Source organism: Pelophylax lessonae (assembly GCF_965119305.1).
Source record: "Pelophylax lessonae genome assembly, chromosome: 1".
In the NCBI taxonomy this organism is placed as follows: Eukaryota; Metazoa; Chordata; class Amphibia; order Anura; family Ranidae; genus Pelophylax; species Pelophylax lessonae.
In genome coordinates, this window is record NC_138768.1 from 51,700,471 (window position 1) to 51,722,291 (window position 21,821).

Consider the following 21,821-nt stretch of genomic DNA (forward strand, 5'->3'; position numbering starts at 1 on the left):
CACTGGTGAGCAGGAATGTAACTTTGTTTCAAGAAAATCATACAGTAAATGGATGCCTGTGTGCATTGACATCTTATTAAATGTATCTAATCTCAAGAACAAAAATATATTGCTGCTTGCCAGTCCTTAGATGTGGTGGCAAAATTTGTTTCATTTTTTATTTAACACGGTGGTTGTACAAAAGTCGATCGGTGTAACCACCGTGCCCAAACACTAATTGAATTTCCCTGCTGAACCGGCCGAATTTCAGTACATGCATGGGCAGCTTAATGGAGAAGTGAAGGAGGTGGTGTGTTTTGCTAACGCACTTTCTGTCCTAGAGTGACTACGCTCACTCTCTGTAATGTATCTGTGGAGGAGTGGCATGGTCACTCTAGGACAAAGATTGTGTTAGGAAAACGGAGCACCTCCTCCGCCTCCGCTCCTCATCCTCACTAATAGGAAGAAGGTGTTCTGTGTTTCAGAGGTAGCTGATACCAGTGCCGCGGAGAGCACAAAGATTTTTTGGATAACTTCTGGCAAAGCCAGCAGATATATAACTAATATCTGAAAGCACTTTCACTTCTATATTTAGCCATTTAATGACTGCCCCATTTTAGCTTTACTGCTACAGGGTTTCCAGTCTGTGCAGAATCACATAAATATACTTGATTCTGCTCTTCCTGTTAGGGGGCGCGCCGCTTCTGCTGTGATTTAGTCACAGCACAAGCCAATCAGCTGGTGCCGGCCAATGGATGACTGTTGGCACCAGCTGATTGGCGAGGAGACATGCTGGATGGAGCTCTGCATATGTAAACCATGCAGAACTCCATCCTGTCAACAGGGAAGTGCTGGATTTTGTTTCCCTGCAAAGAAGGGACTAAAATCCAGCATATCCCTTAGTGAAAGTACCACACTGTACACACAACCCTGGTTAGGCACACATTTAACCCTTTGAGCGCTCTAGATTTTTAACCCCTTCCTACCCAGTATCAGTACAGTGAATATCTTTAGCACTGATCACTGTATTAGTGTCACTGGTTCCCACAAAGTTTCAAAACTGTCAGATTGCTTGCCGAATATCGCAGTCCTGATAGAATCTGCTGATCGCTGCCGTTACTGGTATTAAAAAAAAAAAAAAATTCTAGTATATATATATATATACCATAATTTGTAGACGTTATAACTTTTGCGCAAACAAATCAATATATGCTTATTACAAAAATATGTAACAGAATACATATTGACCTAAATTTATGAAGAAATTAATTTTTTTTTCTCTATCGTTCATTGACAGACGCAGCTCCATCTTCATTACTTAGTAGGGTTATTCTCCTCCCATCAGGAATAGGCACTAGGCAGGCAAAAAGCTTAACCACACCTATGGGGGCTGTCCCTGCAGGCATAACCCCTCACACTCTGCTATCATCAGTTTGTTCTGCCTAGTGTTAGGAATAGGACCTAGCCCTGCTGGGACTTCGGTCTTAACCACTTAAGCCCCGGAAGATTTTACCCCCATTCCGACCAGGGGGTATTTTGCGATTCGGCACTGCGTGACTTTAACGGACAATTGCGCGGTCGTGCGACGCTGTACCTAAACAAATTTGGCGTCCTTTTTTTCCCCACAAACAGAGCTTTCTTTTGGTGGTATTTGATCACCTGTGCGATTTTTTTTTTTTTTTTTTTTGATCACGCGCTATAAACAAAAAAAGAGCGTCAATTTTGCAAAAATAGCAATATTTTTCACATTTTTTTATATGAAATTCCCCCCAAAAAAAATCTAAAAATCAAAATTTTAACATTTTCGTCCAATTTGTTTTATGCTACCTATGTTTGGTAAAAAAAATCGCAAAAAGCGTATTTTGATTGGTTTGCGCAAAAGTTATCGCGTTTACTAACAAAGGGAAAGATTTTTGTCATTTTTGTTGGTTTTTTTTTTAACGTGTAATGGCGGCGATCTGCGATTTTTTTTTTTTTTTTTTTTTTTTTTTTTTTTTTTTTTTGCGGTACTGCGACATTGGGGCGGACAGATCGGACCCTTGACTGACATTTGTGACACTTTTGGGGTTACCAGTGACATTTCTACAGTAATCAGTGCTATATATATATGCACTGTTACTGTAAAAATACACTGGTAGTGAAGGGGTTAACTTTATTTGGGAGGGAGGGGCTGTGTGTATCCCTAGGGGCGTGCTTTCTACTGTGATTGGCTGTGGCTTGAGCTGTAAGGACACTGATCAACGGATCTACATACTAGATCCGTGTGATCAGTGTCTTTACAGCGAGGAGAATGACAGGTGGCTTGTTTACACAAGCTGCCTGACATTCTCCCTCTCCCCCCGCCGATCGCCGAGTGACCGGCGGACATCGGGTCCGCTGGTCACACGCGCGGGGGGGTCCGTGACCACGCGGGGGCGCGTGCCCGCTCCCTAGACCCTCACAAGCTAGTGACGTAGCCCTACGTCACTTTGCCTGTGAGGGGCTGACTGCCGACGTAGATCGGCGTTAGGCAGTCGGCAAGTGGTTAACTGTAACAGGGAAAGTTTGTGATTTTCACAAGTTAGTTCCTGAAGGACCAAGATCCAGAGGAACTACAAGCAACAGCCGGCTGTGGTTTTAGCACTGGATAATCTAGATCCTTACGGTCTCCCAGGTTATAGTCCAGAACTAGGCCTTGCCGCGACAGTGCTGCGATGGACGGGGACTGCTTGCAATTTAACTAATTAATGATAGCAGTGTGAGAGGGGTTATGCCTGTAGGGACAGCTCCCATAGGTGTGGTTAAGCTTTTTGCCTGCCTAGTGCCTATTCCTTATGGGAGGAGCATAACCCTACTAGAAATGAAGATGGAGCTGCGTCTGCCTCTGTTTTCAGAGAAAATAATTTTACGGTAGGTTCTTACAAAAATCCAGTTTTGTTTTTTTTTTTTTTTTATTGGATATATTTTATAGCAGAAAGTAAAAAATATATATATATATTTTTTTTTTCCAAAATTGTTGGCCTTTTTTTGTTTATATTGCAAAAAATAAAAAATGCAGTGGTGATAGAATATCACAAAGCTCTATTTTGTGGGGGAAAAAAATGACATAAATGTAATTTATGTACAGCGCTGCATGACTGCGCATTTAACAGTTAAAGTAACGCAGTGCCATATAGCAAAAAATGTTCTGGACATGAAGGGGGGTAAATCTTTCGGAGGTCAAGTGGTTAGCATACTAAAGGGAAACGAACAAGACAATTCATTATTAGGCATTACATACACTTTAAGTGCATCTTATTAATTTGTAACTTGCATAAGCACAGTGGCTGTCTACGCATGAAACAATAAGTAAAACGTTTTGTCTAGAAATACTTGTGTGTTGCAAATTAAACTAAAAAAAAAACAACTTTTCTTTCGTAGTCTTACCACCTGTATTAGTCCCCCGCCACACGGAGATCTTAACAGAACTTCCTCCCCTCGATGACTACCAACATTCCATTCCGGAAAACACTAATTTCCCAGCAGGCATCGAGCCTCAGAGCAACTATATACCAGGTAAGAAAAAAAACCACCAACCCTTTGCTCTCACAGATCAGTATATTTTTCATCTTTTCCTTTTGACTGCAATGGGAAAATCCTCTGTCACAGGATATCCTCTGCTCTTCTTTTTGGGTACAGGAACTGTAGAGAAATCTCCCCAACACAGATGGAAATAAAACCTGACAGGTTCTCACCTTTCCCTACCTCATCAAATCTAAAAACAAATCTTTGCAAGAACTGTTTAAGGGGACCATTCACACTTGTGCTACTTGACAAGTTGCATGAGTGGTCGCAGCCCATTGTTTCCAATGACACCCTCTCAGATCGGTGCAACTTAGTTGTAACAATTTTGAAAAGGCACAGGATTTCTTGCCTTCATACATTCTATGCATGAAGGTTAAAAACCTTTGTGTAGTAGCCTCCCTGAATACTCACCTGAGCACCCTCGCGATCCAGCGATGTTCGCGAGATCCTTGCCTCTCCAGGAACTCACACTCCTGATTGGATTTTAGCAGCAGCAGGAGCTATTGGCTCCCGCGGCTGTCAATCACAGCCAGTAAGCCAATCAGGAGGAGGGTGGGCGGGCCAAGCCATGGCTCAGTGTGTGAATTGACACACAGCAGCGTCTTGGAAGCATGCCTGCTTAGGTGCCCCAGGAGCTAGCTGCTTGCTGTGGGGGCACCCGGCAGGTGGGGTGGGGGCCAGTAGAGCTGGAGTGGGACCTGATTGAGAAGGATACGGGCTGCTCTGTGCAAAACCATTGCACGGAGCCCATAAGCATAACATGTTGGGTATTAAAAAAAAAAAAGAAAGAGACTTTAATATCACTAACTTCCCCATTTTGTTCACAATGTGAAAATAACCATTTGATTTTAGGTACACTTTAGCCACTAAGTAAGACTGCTGGCTTTGCTATAGCCACAATGCTATACTATACATATACACTAATGAGCAAATGAAATGATCTGAATCTCCATGGCTGTTGATTGATGACAATGTGAATGATTGCAGAAAGCCATTCATCATCTATTAAATCAAACGATGCAACTACACAATATAGTTCTGCCCCTTGGTCACCTGCCATTGCCGATTGAAGGGTCAAAATCAATCAAGAGCTCTTCTAAGCCTGGGAGCTTTCTTCTTCTTCTTCTTTTTTTTTTTAAATATAATTCAATCAGTTTGGTCACATTAAATGAGCATATCGGTGAGTGTCCACCATTAGAAGATTGGGGCTATGTGAGGCGGGCCAGTTGGCAGGCAAGCAACAATCATAAGGTGGCATATGACCTTTATATTGCCTTGGTAATGGTGTTTTTAATATCTCTGTAATGAGCAAGATTTTTTTTTTTAAGTGCAAAAAAGTGTCAGGCAGAATGTTCAGCTAGCTTCTGTTATGGATACTTGTTATATTTTGTGTTCTAATAAAGTGTTTTTTTTTTTTATGGGTAGAAACTCCACCACCCGGGTACATTAGTGAAGATGGAGAAACTAGCGATCAGCAACTTAACCAAAGCATGGACACAGGTACAAGATGCTGAATTTCCCTTGTAAAAATGTATATATTCCTTTTGTTACAAAATGTCATCCTGCAAAATCTCTGGCTGAGCCTTCCATCTTGTCCCCTAGCTGTTACCTTTTATCTGTGTGATGCTGTAAAGCGCACATTTCGGGCAGGGAACTAGATTGCAAATCTTGCGTCATCTCTTCCAGACAGGTTCTTGTCCCCCCACCCCCCTGATAGAACCAGTGTGGAGAGGGCCACTACCTAATTTTCCTGCATACATGAATATGGTGTTTCTGACGTGGCATTTCAAAGAACACAGGATTGCTTTAGATTTTCCTCTGTTGTGTTTTAAAGCAGCTGAGAGACAAAGGACTCTATGGAGAGAACTTGATAAATATGAAAAAAAAATAATTATATTCTGCAAGTTTTACACAATGCAGCAATAGCCGCACGTAAGGCCACCAACATTAGAGGTGATTTTTTCTTCCGAAGCAGATATACTGTTGCACACTGGTACGGACTAGTATTCCAATGTTTCTCTTCTCCCTCAATCTCTCTCCATCAGTCAGCTAATATGACCCCAGTGCTGAGGGAGAAGGGCAGAGGAGGGTCAAACAAGGATGATGTGGAGGTGACAGACATCCTCCTTATCAACTGATGACCTCTTCGGTTGTTAGGATGCCATTGTCTAGAACAGGAGTTCCCAAACTGTGGGTCGGGACCCACTGGTGGGTCGCGAGCTGCGTTTGAATGGGTCGCGCTGAGCCGAAAATCACTGAGAGCGGGTCGCTTAAATTGTGCTGTGCGAGCCTGCGCAAATTACAGAGAGCCAGAGCAGTCAAATTGCGATGGATTCAGGACCCCGCCCACGCAGTTTACAGAGGCTGGTCTTCATTTCCCGCGAGGAGGATACTTGCATCAGTGAGTACGTATGTGGGCTGTTATGTAGATTGTAAGATATGTTCATGGGGTGCAGAGCCAGCTCCTCGGTCCTGCTGGCAGGAGCGGTGGTGGCTAGACTGGCGGCAGGATTCTCTCAGCTATAGCGGGCAGTAGGGCTGAGCGATAGTCGATATGATATCGACTATCGTTCTGTGGCCGTAGGCGATATTCATATCGCTGAGGTCACGATATTTGCATAGGCAGGGGGAGGGACTCGGAGGACTCACAGACTTCTGTGTTAGGCAGGGAGAAGTCGGGTTGCTTCAGCGGTGAGCATACACTGACTCACTCGTGCACTGCAGCCCGCCCCACACACGTTCAGTGAGTCTCACTCTCTGCCCTAGTTTTCTCAATGGCACATTCAGGGAGCCAATCACGCCGTGATTAGCTGCACAGCTAACCAATCACGCGTGCCTGCACACCTGATTGGTTCAGCTGTGCCGCTACTCACGGCGTGATTGGCTCCTTGAATGTCCCATTGAGAAAACTAGGGCGGAGAGTGAGACTCACTGAACGTGTGGGGCTGGCTGCAGTGCACGAGTGATTTCCACCGCTCCAGCCTCCTACAACCCCCACTGTCTAATCTGATCGAGGCTACACTGTCACTAATTGATTTTACCATATTAACCCTGACCTGCCCAGTATCTGCAATTAAAATGTACAAGGCTGCCTGCATGCTTCCTGATTTACATTCCCAGCATCCTTCCCAATCCCTACAGTGTCAGTAACATTAACCCTATGGTACAAGGCTGCAGTGTGCACTGAATCACATTCCCTACAGTAACATACATTAATCCTGTATGGTCAGAAAGGCTGGATTGACGGGTCCCTCAATATCGCAATATATATCGTTGAAAAAAAAATATCGCAATATATTTTTTTTCCAATATCGTGCAGGCCTAGCGGGCAGAGACGGCAGCCTCGGTGTCAGAGGACCAGGTGGCCCGGCAGTGTCAGGAGTTCATGGCAGCTTCTGTTTTTAATTTAACATCCCCTCCCTTTAAAATATGCATTATTATTTGCATTTATATAGCGCCAACAAATTCTGTAGCGCTTTTATTACAAGCAAGTGGGTCACAAAAAATAACTGTATTCAGAAGTGGGTCTCGGCCCAAAAAAGTTTGGGAAGCCCTGGTCTAGAAAGTCATAATGGTGCATAATGAAAATATGTGAATTTGTTTAACTAAAAGGCAGGCTTCATCCTTCTGCTGGTTTGTATACAATTTTGAATCAATTTTTAGGAATTTTTGGCAAGGCACCCCTGAAGAAGCCTCAAGGCACCCTGTTTGAAAAAATCTGTTCTAAACATTAGGCCTCTGGTAATCTTACTTTAGTGGACATTCGCAAAGACTTCCAGCCATTTGTATGCACAGTGCATTGCATTTAAATGGAGAACCCAGCTGCAGCCTATTTGCTGCATTGAAAGAAGTGGAGTTTGTGATTTGCATGCATAGGGAACTAGGAAGAGGCTATGCAGAGCCAGGAAAACCACACCCCAAAGATATTGCCCTGCGATTAAGGTTACTATGTGCTATTAGCAAAAACACGCAGCATGGGAGAGAGCCTGAAGGATAAGTGCGCATGAATCCCTTATTAAGGTAAATCATTTCACTCATTGTGCATTTCTTCGATCACTTTCCTCAGTGCTAGTCTGCAGATTCTCCAGTTATTGCTGCCGATGAGGTCATGTGAACATTTTGTTGCCAGTTTATTCAATTCTTATAGGGAGGGTTCCCGAACACTTTAAAGTGGAACTAAACTCTCCTGTACTTTACAGCCATGGAAGCGGCCATCTTAGCCTCTTTTTGATCTGAAGTTGCCATGGTATTGCACATGTAATCAGTTCTGACACCAGTCATTTGATGGCTTGACCATTTGATTGAGAGAACAAGCAACTGTGACAGATATTTATGGAATGCCTTGAATGCAACGGTTTTGAAAAACCTTTACATTGTTGGCTTTAGTTCCACTTTTAAAGGGTTAGGTCACCAAACACGTGCCTATGTAGATTAGAGATGTCTGTAGATAAAAGCAAACTGTGCAGCTCTGACTAGAGATGATAAATGCCCTTGCTGTAGGTCATTTGCGTACCTCAGGAAGCCTTACCAGAAAACTCCTAGGACGTTGCTAAGAGAGGTCCAGCTGTTTCTGCTTACCTCCTTCTCTATCACTGGAGCGTTACCTTCTTTATCACTGGAGTGTGCTCTTGTTGAGCTCAGTCCCGCCGCATCAGGGGAGAGAGACTGCATGTGAGTGGCTTTGAGTCGGAGAGTATGAGCTCACTCCTTGTGAAGGTTAATAGTAACAGCTGGCCTCTTTTAGCAATGTCTTTGGAGTTTTCCAGTCAGGCATCATGAGGTACAGTACGGGTCAATTGTTTTAGGCAGGTGTGAAAAAAGGTTGTAAATTAAGAACTATTTCAGAAATAAAAATGTTTGAACGGAAGAGAAATCCATGTAATATTTGGTGTGACAGCGCTTTGCCTTCTATACAGCATCAGGTACACTTGCACACAGTTTTTGAAGGAACTCGGCAGGTAGGTTGTTCCAAACACTTTGGAGAATATAAGCTGCCTCCATATCCTTATGTCTCTCCATGTCATCCCACACAGACAAGATGTTGAGATCAGGGCTCTGTGGGAGCCAAACCATCACTTCCAGGACTCCTTGTTCTTCTTTACACTGAAGATAGTTCTTAATGACATTGGCTGTATGTTTGGGGTCAATATCCTGCTGCAGAATAAATTTAGGGCCATTAGCCTGCTGCAGAATCAATTTGGGGCCAATCACACGCCCCCCTGATGGTATGACATAATGGATAAGTATCTGCCTGTTTTTCTCAGCATTGAGGATTGATCCTGACCCAATCTCTAACTCAGAGATTTCTACAAATGGAGTTGGAGATTTGGTCATGATCAATGGTGTCCTCAATGAATACAGGCAGATAGTGATCCATCATACCATACCATCAGGAAAGCGTGTGATTGGCCCCAAATGTATTCTGCAGCAGGACAACGACCCTAAACATACAGCCAATGTCATATAGATCTACACTATATTGTCAAAAGTATTGGGAAGCCTGCCTTTACACGCGCGTGAACTTCAATGGCATCCCAGTCTTAGTCCATAGGTTTCAATATTGAGTTGGCCCACCCTTTGCAGCTATAACAGCTTCAACTCTTCTGGGAAGGCTGTCCACAAGGTTTAGGAGTGTCTATGGGAATGTCTGACCATTCTTCCAGAAGCGCATTTGTGAGGTCAGGCACTGATGTTGGATAAAAAGGCCTGGCTTGCAGTATGTACTCTAATTCATCCCAAAGTTGTTCTGTTGGGCTTCGGTCAGGTCTCTGTGCAGGCCAGTCAAGTTCCTCCACCCCAACCTCACTCATCCATGTCTTTATGGAGCTTGCTTTGTGCACTGGTGGGCAGTCATGTTGGAACAGAAAGGGGCCATCCCCAAAATGTTCCCACAATGTTGGGAGCATGAAATTGTTCAAAATGTCTTGGTATGCTGACGCCTTAAGAGTTCTTTTCACTGGAACTAAGGGGCCAAACTTAACCCCTGAAAAACAATCCCACACCATAATCCCCCCTCCACCAAATGATTTGGACAAGTGCACAAAGCAAGGTCCATAAAGACATGGATGAGCGAGTTTGGGGTGAAGGAACTTGACTGACCTGCACAGAGTCCTGACCTCAACCCAATAGAACAACTTTGGGATGAATTAGAGTGGAGATTGCGAGCCAGGCCGCCTTGTGCATCATCATTGACCATTCTTCCAGAAGCACATTTGTGAGGTCAGGCACTGATTTCCATAGACACTCCTAAACCTTGTGGACAGTCTTCCCAAGATTGAAGCTGTCATAGCTGCAAAGGGTGGGCCAACTCAATATTTATCCCTACGGATTAAGAGTTCATGTGTGTGTAAAGGCAGATGTCCCAGTACGTTTGACAATATATTGTATCTTTAGCATAAAGAAGAACAAGGAGTCCTAGAAGTGATAGTTTGGCCTCCACAGAGCCCTGATATCAACATCTTGTCTGTCTGGGATTACGTGAAGAGACAGAAGGATTAAAGGCAGCCTACATCTACAGAAGATCTATGATTAGTTCTCCAAGATGTTTGGAACAACCTACCTGCTGAGTTCCTTCAGGAACTGTGTACCTAGAAGAATTGATGCTGTTTTGAAAGCAAAGGGTGGTCACACCAAATATTGATTTGATTTGGATTTCTCGTCTGTTCATTTACTTTCCATTTTGTTAATTGAAAAAAAAAGCTATTAACACCTACATTTCTGAAAGCATTCTTCATTTACAACTTTTTATTTTCACAACTGCCTAAAGCTTTTGCACAGTACTGTACATATGGTCTACACCTATTACAAGCACGTTATTCATTTGTGGTCAGAGCTGCACAGTTTGTTCTTATCTACAGACGTCTCTTATCTGAATAGGCAGTTTTTTGTTAAAGATGAGCGATGTCATAAGGTTGGGTTCACACCTTAGCGATGCGGGAGCAGCGATTCCTGTGCAGGTTTCTGCATCACATCAGAATCGTAGGCAGCTCTTACTGCGCTCTGGAAACCGCTGCGGGTGTCAATATTAGGGTAATGACACCCCAAATTGGTTTGCAGAACACAGTGCAAACTTTGTTATCGGATTGCATGAGTCTGAACACCTATGCTATCTGATTCCAGTGTGAACAAAATTTTTTTTTTTGTGCAAATGCGATGTGATTTCATCCATACAACCTGTATGGCTGAATTTGCACTGCAGACATCACGTGCTGTACACAGGAATGCGATGCGCATCACATGCGATGTCTGCAATCGCATTAGTGTGAACCCAGCCTTAAAGAGGTTGTAAATCTCAGAATTTTATTTTTTTTAAAAAAGTACACCTAAAAGACAAACACATGAGCTGGGATGCATCGCATACTAGCTCATTATGATATACTTACCTTAGAACGAAGCCCCAAAGCGCCGACCGCTCACCTCTGCCATGGGTGACATGTTCTGTCACCCTTCTTCCGGGTTCACGGCATCCGGCCATCTGATTGGCTGGACCCGCGATTACGTCACGCGCGGGAGCCAACGGTCAAGGCACAGGGCTCTGAAGGAACGGCACCAGCGGCCGTTTCTTCAGAGCGCATGCGCCAGTGATGTCACTTTCTGCATTTTAGGTAAATATCTCCTAAACGGTGCATGTTTAGGAGATATTTACAGCACCTATAGGTAAGTCTTATCATAGGCTTACCTATAGGTGCAACTTGCAGAGGTGGGTTTACTTCCTCTTTAAGCTGAAATCTTGTCAAATGTTGTAGTCTCTAGAAGTTCTTTGCTTGTATAATAAATCCTGTATTCTAATTCAAGATGTTAATATTTGTATTGTCTGTACAGGGTCACCAGCCGAGCTTTCTCCTAGTACACTCTCTCCGGTCAATCACAGCTTGGGTAAGTAACGCATGCCATGTTTTCCATAATTATTTTAGCTTTACGTAAAATCCTGTGACCTGCATGCTTGTTATGAAGTTTGAAGTTCTGGTCCAGTAACTTGTAATTGGCTCTTAGTCATATTTGAAAAATAAAAACACAACTTATGCGAGATGTAATGATTTATAATCTGTTTTATTTGAAAAATTTTACAAATCTGTACTCTTGATGCACGATTAGTCTTACACATTTCTACCTACTTTTCATAGTGTGATAATAGGTACTGCAGTGAACTATGGAAAACATTTGAAAAAAAAGACATATACAGTCTGTTAACTATTACTAGCATTTTTCTCATCGCCCCCCAATGTAATCAGTTGATCCTGCCTGTAGATCCTTTATTTATCCACTTTCTGTAACAAGGTAACAACACTGCTCTGTAGTGAAATACCAAAGCAGGGATGTGAGCAGAGTAGTATTCGAAATTAAAACCCAATTCTAGCTGATGCTTTTTAACCACTTACCTACTGGGCACTTTTACCCCCCTCCTGCCAGGCCAAGTTTCAGGTTTCAGCGTTGTCACACTTTGAATGACAATTGTTTAGCCATGCAACTAAACTAAATTTGTATCATTTTTTTTCACACAAATGGAGATCTCTTCTGGTGGTATTTAATCAGCAGAGTTTTTTTTGTGTTTTGCTAAACAAAAAAAAAACAAATTTTGAAAAAAAAAAAAATGTTTCTTCCGTTCATTGACACACGGCTCCTGGAATTCATAACCATTGGGGTTACTGCCCCCTACAGGAGAGAGGCACTAGGCAGAAGAAAATTCTGGCTAACCCATGGGCAGTCCCAGAGGGTATACTTCCGCTCTCTGCTATAGCTCTGCCTAGTCAGGAGTAAGGTCCTAGTTCCTTGCTGGGATCTTTGGTCCTGGCATATTTTTTTTGACATTTTTTTTTTTTTCCTCCTGGATTTTTCCTGTGAGATCTACAATCAACTGCCAGCCTGGGCGACGGGCTGGATAATCTAGATCAAGTTACATAGTGAGGTTGAAAAAAGACATCAGTCCATCCAGTTCAACCTATGATGTGTGTGTGTGTTTGCTGTTAACCGTACATTGTATACCCCTGTATGTTGTGGTCTTTAAGGTGCCCATTCAATCGTTTTTTTAAACTATCAATGCTCCCTGCTGATACGACTGCTTGCGGAAGAGAATTCCACATCCTTACTGCTCTGACAGTGAAGAACCCCTTACGTACTTTAACGTTAAACCGCCTTTCCTCTAGTTTTAGTGAGTGGCCACGTGTCTTATTGTATCTCCTTTCTCTGAATAGTTTGTTCTAGGGCTGAACGATAGTCGATATGATATCGACTATCGTTCAGTGGCCGTAGGCGATATTCATATCGCCGAGGTCACGATATTTGCATAGGCAGGGGGAGGGACTCGGAGGAGGACAGGAAGACTCGCAGACTTCCGTGTTAGGCAGGGACTCGGAGGAGAACTCAAACATCCAATCCACTGCAGGCTGCAGCCCGCCCCACATGTTCAGTGAGTCTCACTCTCCGCCCTAGTTTTTTCAATGGCACATTCAGGCAACAAATCACGCCATGTGCAGCTGCACAGCTAACCAATCACGCGTGCCTGCACACCTGATTGGTTCGCTGTGCCGCCACTCACGGCGTGATTGGCTCCCTGAATGTGCCATTGAGAAAACTAGGGCGGAGAGTGAGACTCACTGAACGTGTGGGGCGGGCTGCAGCCTGCACGAGGGAGTAATGTAATGTATGCGGTTGTGCTCCTTTCTAATCCACCGCTCCAGCCTCCTACCACCACTGCCAGTAGTAGTATATATGTGAAATACAATAAATAATCTATATTGACATGGTGTGTATACAAAAAGGGAAAGTAGATGTATGTATGTATATGTAGAGGAAAATAATTATTAATAATTTATTTTCCTCTACATATACATACATACATCTACTTTCCCTTTTTGTATACACACCATGTCAATATAGATTATTTATTGTATTTCACATATATACTGGCAGCACCAATCACTTCCTCTTCCTTTTTATAATCTATTATATAACCCCTTCCAGGGTTATATTCTGAAGTGGGCTGCAGCCAACCTCCTTTATATTTCTCCATATAAAGGACGGGTCCCACAATATCGCAATATATATCGTTGGAAAAAAAATATCGCAATATATTTTTTTTCCAATATCGTGCAGGCCTAGTTTGTTCCTTATGCTAGGGTCGCCAGTACAGTATTTGTACATTGATATCATATCCCCCCTCAATCGTCTCTTCTCCAGAGAGAATAGGTTCAGTGCTTGTAGTCTTTCCTCATAGCTGATGTCCTCCATTCCCCTAATTATTTTTGTTGCCCTTCTCTGGACTCTTTCCAGTTCCAGCACAGTGGTCAGCCCAGTGTGGCCAGTGAGCGCGTGCAGACCTCAGCTCTGTGCTAGGTCCGGCTAGGATGAGGGCTGGCCTGTGAGTTTTAACGCCTTGTGAGGTTACTTACCACCAGGTCCCAGCCCGTGTCTCAGCGTTCCTCCTGGCCAACAGCCCCCCCCCCCCATTTCAATGGAGAGGGGTTCTGTCTGGAGCAGTGCCCGCCTTGTTTCTGGTATGATGACTAGCCGTCACCATTTTGCATAAAATGCCTGGTCCTTAAGTGTTTAAGGAGAGCTGTGTCCATCCATGAATGGAAGAGAAAGTAGGGTTTTTTTTTTTTTTTTACTCTTTGTAAAATCCCTTTCATCTCGTTCATTGAAGGGCACATCACCTACCCCTCTATTTTGGGTATATTTTTCGTTGTACTGGTTTGTGAATAACTGCCTTGCCTATAACGGAGAGAGGGGGTTTATACCAGCTAGGACTGCGCAAAGGAGGCAACGAGTTCCTTTTCTGCCTAGTGTCCTACTCCTCTAGGTGGCACTATAAACCCTTCGGTCGAGATTCAGGAGAGCTTTGTCCTAGTTGCGCTTAATGGACCATTTTAACATATCAGAATAGCTAGTACCACTGCCAGTTTACAATAACCTGTATTCCCTGTGTAGAGTGTATTCTGGAGCGAACATATATGTGGTTTAACTCCTATGGTTTAATCGTTCTCTGTTGGTGCTTGAAGTAGCTTCCTCCTCTTCTTTGTCATAATACCTCTTCATTGTGTCCCTCCCACAGATTTGCAGCCTGTTACTTATTCTGAGCCAGCCTTCTGGTGTTCAATAGCTTACTATGAGTTGAACCAGCGAGTGGGGGAAACGTTCCACGCATCACAGCCTTCACTCACAGTCGATGGCTTCACGGACCCATCGAATTCGGAGAGATTCTGCTTAGGTTTACTGTCTAATGTGAACCGGAATGCCACAGTGGAAATGACCAGACGCCATATAGGTATTCTTTAGCCCAAGAGTGATTGTGTCATCTGTATGAAGCTGCACATTTGGACTTTGTGAATGACTAAGAAAAGCTGGTTACATAGACCATTGCATTTTATTTGTGCACAGCTGCCATGGGTGCTCAACCTGTGGCCCTCCAGCTGTTGTGGAACTACAAGTCCCATCACCCCTCTGCTTTTGGGAGGCATGCTTGTAACTGTCAGCCTTGCATTGTCTCATGGGACTTGTAGTTCTGCAACAGCTGAAGGGCTACAGCTTGAGCTCTAGGCAGACAGAAGTCATAATTGAGTAACCTATCTTAACAGGTCAGCAATAACTGTTTTTGAATAGAATTGGCCTTCACTTAAAGAGATCTTGTGATCGGACCTACATTTATATCAAACACCTGCAGTAGTAGTACGTGATATGTGCTCACATATTTGTCAATCTTATGGTCTAACCATAACCAAATGTTTCTAGTGTTCCCGACACTTCCTGGAAGTGTGGGATTATGATTTGTGCTCACCGCAGCTGCCGTCCCCATCCCCTCTCTCCTTCTATGTCACTGCATTGTGTTCCCCCTTCCTGCTCTGTCTCCTGTGCTGTCACTGCAGTGTGTTCACCCTTCTTGCTCAGTCTCCTGTGCTGTCACTGCATTGTGTGCACCCTTCCTGCTTAGTCTCCTGTGCTGTCACTGCAGTGTCTGCACCCTTCCTGTTCTTTTCTGTGCTGTCTCTGCAGTGTGTGCACCCTTCCTGCTCCCGTCTCCTGTGTGGTCACTGCAGTGTGTGCACCCTTCCTGCTCCGTCTCCTGTACTGTCACTGCATTGTGTGCACCTTTCCTGCTCCTGTCTCCTGGGCTGTCACTGCAGTGCGTCCCCCCTTCCTGCTCCCGTCTCCTGGGCTGTCACTGCAGTGTGTGCACCCTTCCTGCTTAGTCTCCTGTGCTGTCACTGCAGTGTGTGCACCCTTCCTGCTTAGTCTCCTGTGCTGTCACTGCAGTGTGTGCGCCCTTCCTGCTCCCGTCTCCTGTGCTGTCACTGCAGTGTGTGCACCCTTCCTGCTCCCGTCTCCTGTGCTGTCACTGCAGTGTGTGCACCCTTCCTGCTCCGTCTCCTGTACTGTCACTGCATTGTGTGCACCTTTCCTGCTCCCATCTCCTGGGCTGTCACTGCAGTGCGTCCCCCCTTCCTGCTCCCATCTCCTGGGCTGTCACTGCAGTGTGTGCACCTTTCCTGCTCCCGTCTCCTGTGCTGTCATTGCAGTGTGTTAACCCTTCCTGCTCCCGTCTCCTGTGCTGTCACTGCAGTGTGTTCACCCTTCCTGCTCCCGTCTCCTGTGCTGTCACTGCAGTGTGTGCACCCTTCCTGCTCCCGTCTCCTGTGCTGTCACTGCAGTGTGTGCACCCTTCCTGCTCCGTCTCCTGTACTGTCACTGCATTGTGTGCACCTTTCCTGCTCCCATCTCCTGGGCTGTCACTGCAGTGCGTCCCCCCTTCCTGCTCCCATCTCCTGGGCTGTCACTGCAGTGTGTGCACCTTTCCTGCTCCCGTCTCCTGTGCTGTCATTGCAGTGTGTTCACCCTTCCTGCTCCCGTCTCCTGTGCTGTCACTGCAGTGTGTTCACCCTTCCTGCTCCCGTCTCCTGTGCTGTCACTGCAGTGTGTGCACCCTTCCTGCTCCCGTCTCCTGTGCTGTCACTGCAGTGTGTGCACCCTTCCTGCTCCCGTCTCCTGTGCTGTCACTGCAGTGTGTGCACCCTTCCTGCTCCCATCTCCTGTGCTGTCACTGCAGTGTGTGCACCCTTCCTGCTCTGTCTCCTGTGCTGTCACTGCAGTGTGTTCACCCTTCCTGCTCCCGTCTCCTGTGCTGTCACTGCATTGTGTGCACCCTTCCTGCTCCCGTCCCCTGTGCTGTCACTGCAGTGTGTGCACCCTTCCTGCTTCATCTCCTGTGCTGTCACAGAGGACAGAAGAGTTCACTGCAGTGATGTGGGAGGATAAGGGGGAGCAGTAGCTGTGGCCAGAGCAGAGAGGGATTCAGTACTCCAGTAAATGGCAGAACCCTAGAAACTATTAGTCGGCTATAGGATAAAAATGGATTGTTAATAATTTATTGGCCAAGGTGAGTACAGATCATACATTACTACTTCATGTTTTTAAAGGAAATGTTTATGGTTGCAGGGTCTCATTAAATTAATAAAAATAAAAAAAGTAAACTTTTTATTACAGGATTTACACATGGCACAGGTTTTGCAGAGTTTTCACAATTTTTTTTAAAGAGAGCACAGCAGCAGCTTTTTCCTTTCTCCTTAACCTAAAACTAAAGTGCGAAAATTGTGTTGTGTTCATGCAGGAAGAGGAGTCCGGTTGTATTACATTGGGGGAGAAGTGTTTGCAGAGTGCCTCAGTGATAGTGCTATTTTTGTCCAGAGTCCAAACTGTAATCAGCGGTATGGATGGCATCCAGCGACCGTGTGTAAGATTCCTCCAGGTGAGCCTTATCCTGCTGAATCTGCTCATTTTTTATTTCATTTCCTAGGATATTCCAGTTCTCGAAGTATTGCTTGGTCATGTTAGAATTCTTCCACAATCTCTGTATTCTTTTTCTTCAACATGATTTTCCTAGCTGAGGATAGATTAATAAATGTCCTTCTTTTAAGAAACGGTAGCTTATTTTTTTTTTAGTCTCAATCCTGGCTGTCACAGACAGCTGAAGTCCTAATGAGTGGATCCTGATCATGTGATTAATGTCAGTTATGACAATACATGCAGGCTTAAGGCTTCATTGACAAAATAGGCCTTCTCCTTGCAGATGGTGGTAGTATTGTGTTTATTACTGTAATTGTCAAATAAAATTACAGTACTAAAACAAGCAGAGCAGGTTTTTTTTGTTTTGCATTTAGGCCTCATTCACACTGGACAGGTTTGCAACGCCTAGCCCTTTAGCAGCGTTTAGAGGCATGAGCTTTTAGAGGCCGGAAAATTAACCCCACTGCTGGTGTGTCCAGGAGCAGCAGAGCTTGGGCAGAAAAAACGCTTGAAGTTGCTTAAAGACCCAAAACACGCCTAAACGCTAGTGCTTGAGGAATAATTCATTTCAATGGTCAGAATAAATTATAAAATTAATTAAAAGTGTCCGGCATCTTTTCTGCAAGAATGCTGCTTTAAATCTACTCACAGCCACATCCTAAGACTTATCTATCTAACCTTGTGAAGCAAAAATTGCTATACTTGCCTTTTCTCCAGTGGCGAATGCTGCGTGCGGGAGAAAGCTGACAACGGCGGTGAAATGCCTGGTAAGTGACGTCACCCATAGACTTAGTATGGGGCTTCTGTTGTCTGCTGCCTCTCCTGCACAATGCCGCTGCTGACAACACTGGATCAGCTGCAGAAAAGGGATATATAACCATTTTTGCTTTACAGGGTTAGATCGATTAGTCTTAGAATGTGGCTGCCAGTAGATTAGAGTTAGTGATTCGTTTTTCCACTTTCTTCCACTTTAAAGTGCATTCATCCTCCAGGTACCCCTGTCATTGACAAAGCAAAAAGACTTCTGAAACTGCTAGTTGTCTGGCTTTAGTATTTCTGAGACACAGACCCAAAACAAGCATGCAGCCAGTGAAAATCGAGAAACTGGATTCATTATCTCTCTATTTTTTTAGGTCTGTGACTCCGTTGATATCAGCATGACCGATAAGCAGCATTTAAAAAAGGGGTTTTCAGCAATGGCAACTTAACTTATTTTGTACATTTTCAGGGTTAAACAGTTCTTTCCTATCCGAAGCCTAGGGAACCATTTGGTTGCTGCATTTTTCATTTGTTGTCTTTTTTTTTTTTTTTTTTTTAATGTTTTTTTTTTTTAACAACATTTTATTGAAGATTGACAAACCATAGTACAAGAAACATTCGAGCAGGGTCATATAACAAGTGAAACGTATCAACATATGTGGGTCGATGGAGCCCCAAGAGTGTACAGCAAAAATACTGATGTCAAACACTTCTAGGCAGATGACTAAAACCTGTAAATCATTTGTTTTTGAAACTTTACGGTGGGGAGGGGAAGAAAATATAGGAGGGGGGGGGAGGAAGCGGGGGGAGGGGGGTAGGAGGGGTATGAGGAGGAGGGGGAGAGGATTAGACATGGTATCGTCTTAGCAGAGACTACTGGTACATCACAGGGGATAGAGGATCCCTGTATTGTCAACCTGGTGAGTCAGAAGTTTGTCGATTCAATATTATCAACCCATCAATTCTCAATAAGAACCAAGACTATGCAGATTGTAAGTAGCAGGCCTCAAGGACCCAACACTCTTAAGGATTGTGGAAGGTCATGGGGGCATATACTCTGCAAGATTGTGGAGAAAGTGCTCGCGTCACGCAGGTAGGCAGTCCGTTTCCGAAGGAACTTTGTTGGATAGGTGGCCCCAAGTTGATAAAAGTCGACTAAATCTCTCCTAAGGAGTACTTGTAATTCCCCTTTGACTTCCTTCAGAGTTGGGGGATCAGTGTCCATCCAGTGTTTGAGGATCACCCGTCTGGCTATCATCAGAACACTTAGGAGCCAGGGTGTATAATGTCTCAACAGCGGTTTATGGCGGTGAGGCAAGGCAGATATGGCAGCAAGCATGTCTCCAAAGAGAAGGAGATAAACATCTTTAGGGAGTGGAAGATCCACAGTGCGAGAAATGTAGCATAGGACTTTGTCCCAAAAGGCAGATACCATTGCACAAGACCACAGCTTGTGGAGCAGGGAAGGCAATTGCAGTCCACAGAGAGTACATTTAGAGTGAGCCGGATCGGAGGACCATCCGAGGCAAGGAATGTAGGCACCATGGAGGATTTTAAGCTGTTGCTCCCTCCAAAATTAGTTGTGCACGAATAGGCAGGTATCATTGTATCCTTTTAATATCCTGGTGTTGGCTGTGGGAGAAGAGAAGGCAGAGTTCCATATAGTAGCTACCTGCGATGCTATGGGGGCATAGAGTTCCTGGCAGAGGGAAGGGTAAATGTGTGATATTCTATGAGCCCCTCTTGCCACCCATGAGTCCAGAACAGAGACCTTAAATCGGGCAGAGCTCGGGACGTCCATGGAACGTATAAAACTGACACATTGTTGTAGGTGTAAGTATTGGCCCCGAGGTATCCCAAACTTGGTACCTAAATCTGCGTCCGTTAATGGCTGACCCGTATCACAGTTGTATAGATGGGAAAACATTGTGACACCCCTTGCCGCCCACTGATGAAATGTCTGGCCCTGCTGTGGGGGAAAAGAGGATGACGTTGTATGGGTAGGAATCTGGAGATCCTGTGAGGGACTCCCAACTTTCTCCGAACCTCCCTCCAGGCGACCACTGTGTCTCTGAACAGGAGGTTGTGGCGGATGTCTAGGGGGATATCTCTATTCCTACAGTGCAGCAGGTCATAGGGTCGAACCATGTGGGATTCTAGATCATAGTTGGTGTCACTAGAGCGTCTAGAGATCCAATCTAGTGCACCACGGAGAAGACATGTTATGTTATACAAACGTATATCAGAAAGGCTCACCCCCCCCCTGGCCCTTTGGAAGGTAGAGTCTACGCAGGGGTATGCGAGACCGCCTACCCTGCCAAATAAATCGTGTAACGGCTCTGTTGAGGTGCTGGACATCACTGTGTTTGAACAGGATAGGTAGTGTTTGCATGGGGTAGAGTAGTTTCGGGAAGCTAGCCATCTTGAAAAGGTGGCATCGGCCTTTGAAAGAGAGGGACAATTCCTGCCAATTGTGGAGTTTGGCAATGATTTTGTCCACCACCGTAGTGAAATTTAGGGAATAAAGGGAAGAGGGATGTTTTCCTATTTTAATGCCAAGGTATTTTATGTGTGATTGGACTATACTGAACATGGAGCAAGATGCCCAATGTGGGCGGTGAGAGGAATGTAGGGGCAGTACTTCACTCTTCGAAAAATGAATGCGTAACCCCGAGCAGGATCTAAAATTGGCAAAGAGGGCTTGGATTATTGGTAAGTCATGTGGGGGGTCGGACGTGAATATGAGTACGTCGTAAGCAAATAACGCCGTTGGTTACCCACCAAGATACCCCTAAGGTCGGGGTGGTAAGACAAGATCCTGGAGATCGGTTCAATAGCTACGTTAAACAGGAGGGGGGAGAGGGGGCAGCCCTGCCTAGTGCCCTTGTGTAGCTGAAATACTGCTGAGGAGAGGCCAGCCACCACCACTTACGCAGGGGGCGATAGGTACATTTCCCGAATTAAATGAAGGAAGGGACCCGAAAAGCCCAGTTTGTGGAGAACCATGTCCAGCCAGCGGAAATTGACGTTGTTGAATGCTTTTTCAGCGTCCAGTGTGACAATAGCAGTATCCGTAGCTGGGTTGGCCGTGGCATATTCCAAGGCAGTCAGTACCTTCCTAATATTCGAGGTAGCCGACCTCCCCTCAGTGAAACCAGCTTGAGCAGGGTTTATTAAGGATGGTAAGATTTTGGCCAGATGATTCGCCACCATCTTGGACAGAATCTTAGCATCTAAATTTAGCAAGGATATGGGCCGGTATGAGCTGGGATTAGTGGGGTCTTTCCCTTGTTTATAGATCAGTTTGATGAATGCTTGGTATCCAGTGGGCAGGTATTTGCCTCCCTGGTAAATTAAGTTGTAAAGGTCAAGAAGGGAGGGAGCCAAAGGGTCTATGAGTAATTTGTAAAATTCTGAAGTGTAACCATCAGGTCCCAGGGCCAGGGATTTGATTATCGATGTAAGTTCCGTTAGTGTGAAAGGGGGCATTCAGGGACGACAACTGATCTTCCGAGATGGATGGGAGGGCGACCGAAGTCATTAAAGATTCGGCTGCTGGGAGATCGATAGGATCTGGGCCATAGAGAGATTGGTAGAATTGTTCGAAGGTATGGAGAACATCCTGTGGGATGTCAACCAGACTACCCTGTGCATCCCGCAGGGATGCCACCAGCGTGGGAGTATACGGTGGTTTGCACAAAGTAGCTAGCAATTTACCTGGCTTATTGCCATATTTATGGAATTTCCAATCCTGATAATTGGCA

General features: G+C 44.8%; 1 protein-coding gene across 2 annotated transcripts in view; it reads left to right on the top strand.

Moving 5' to 3' along the window:
* SMAD2 (SMAD family member 2) overlaps positions 1-21,821 on the top strand; it is a 152,424-nt gene that overhangs the window by 114,618 nt on the left and 15,985 nt on the right. For both annotated transcript variants that reach the window (XM_082254630.1, XM_082254631.1), the window contains 5 exons: positions 3,379-3,513; positions 4,948-5,022; positions 11,344-11,397; positions 14,573-14,785; positions 17,123-17,260. In XM_082254630.1, the coding sequence (XP_082110756.1) occupies positions 3,379-3,513; positions 4,948-5,022; positions 11,344-11,397; positions 14,573-14,785; positions 17,123-17,260 (615 nt within the window). The remainder of the gene's footprint in view (positions 1-3,378; positions 3,514-4,947; positions 5,023-11,343; positions 11,398-14,572; positions 14,786-17,122; positions 17,261-21,821) is intronic.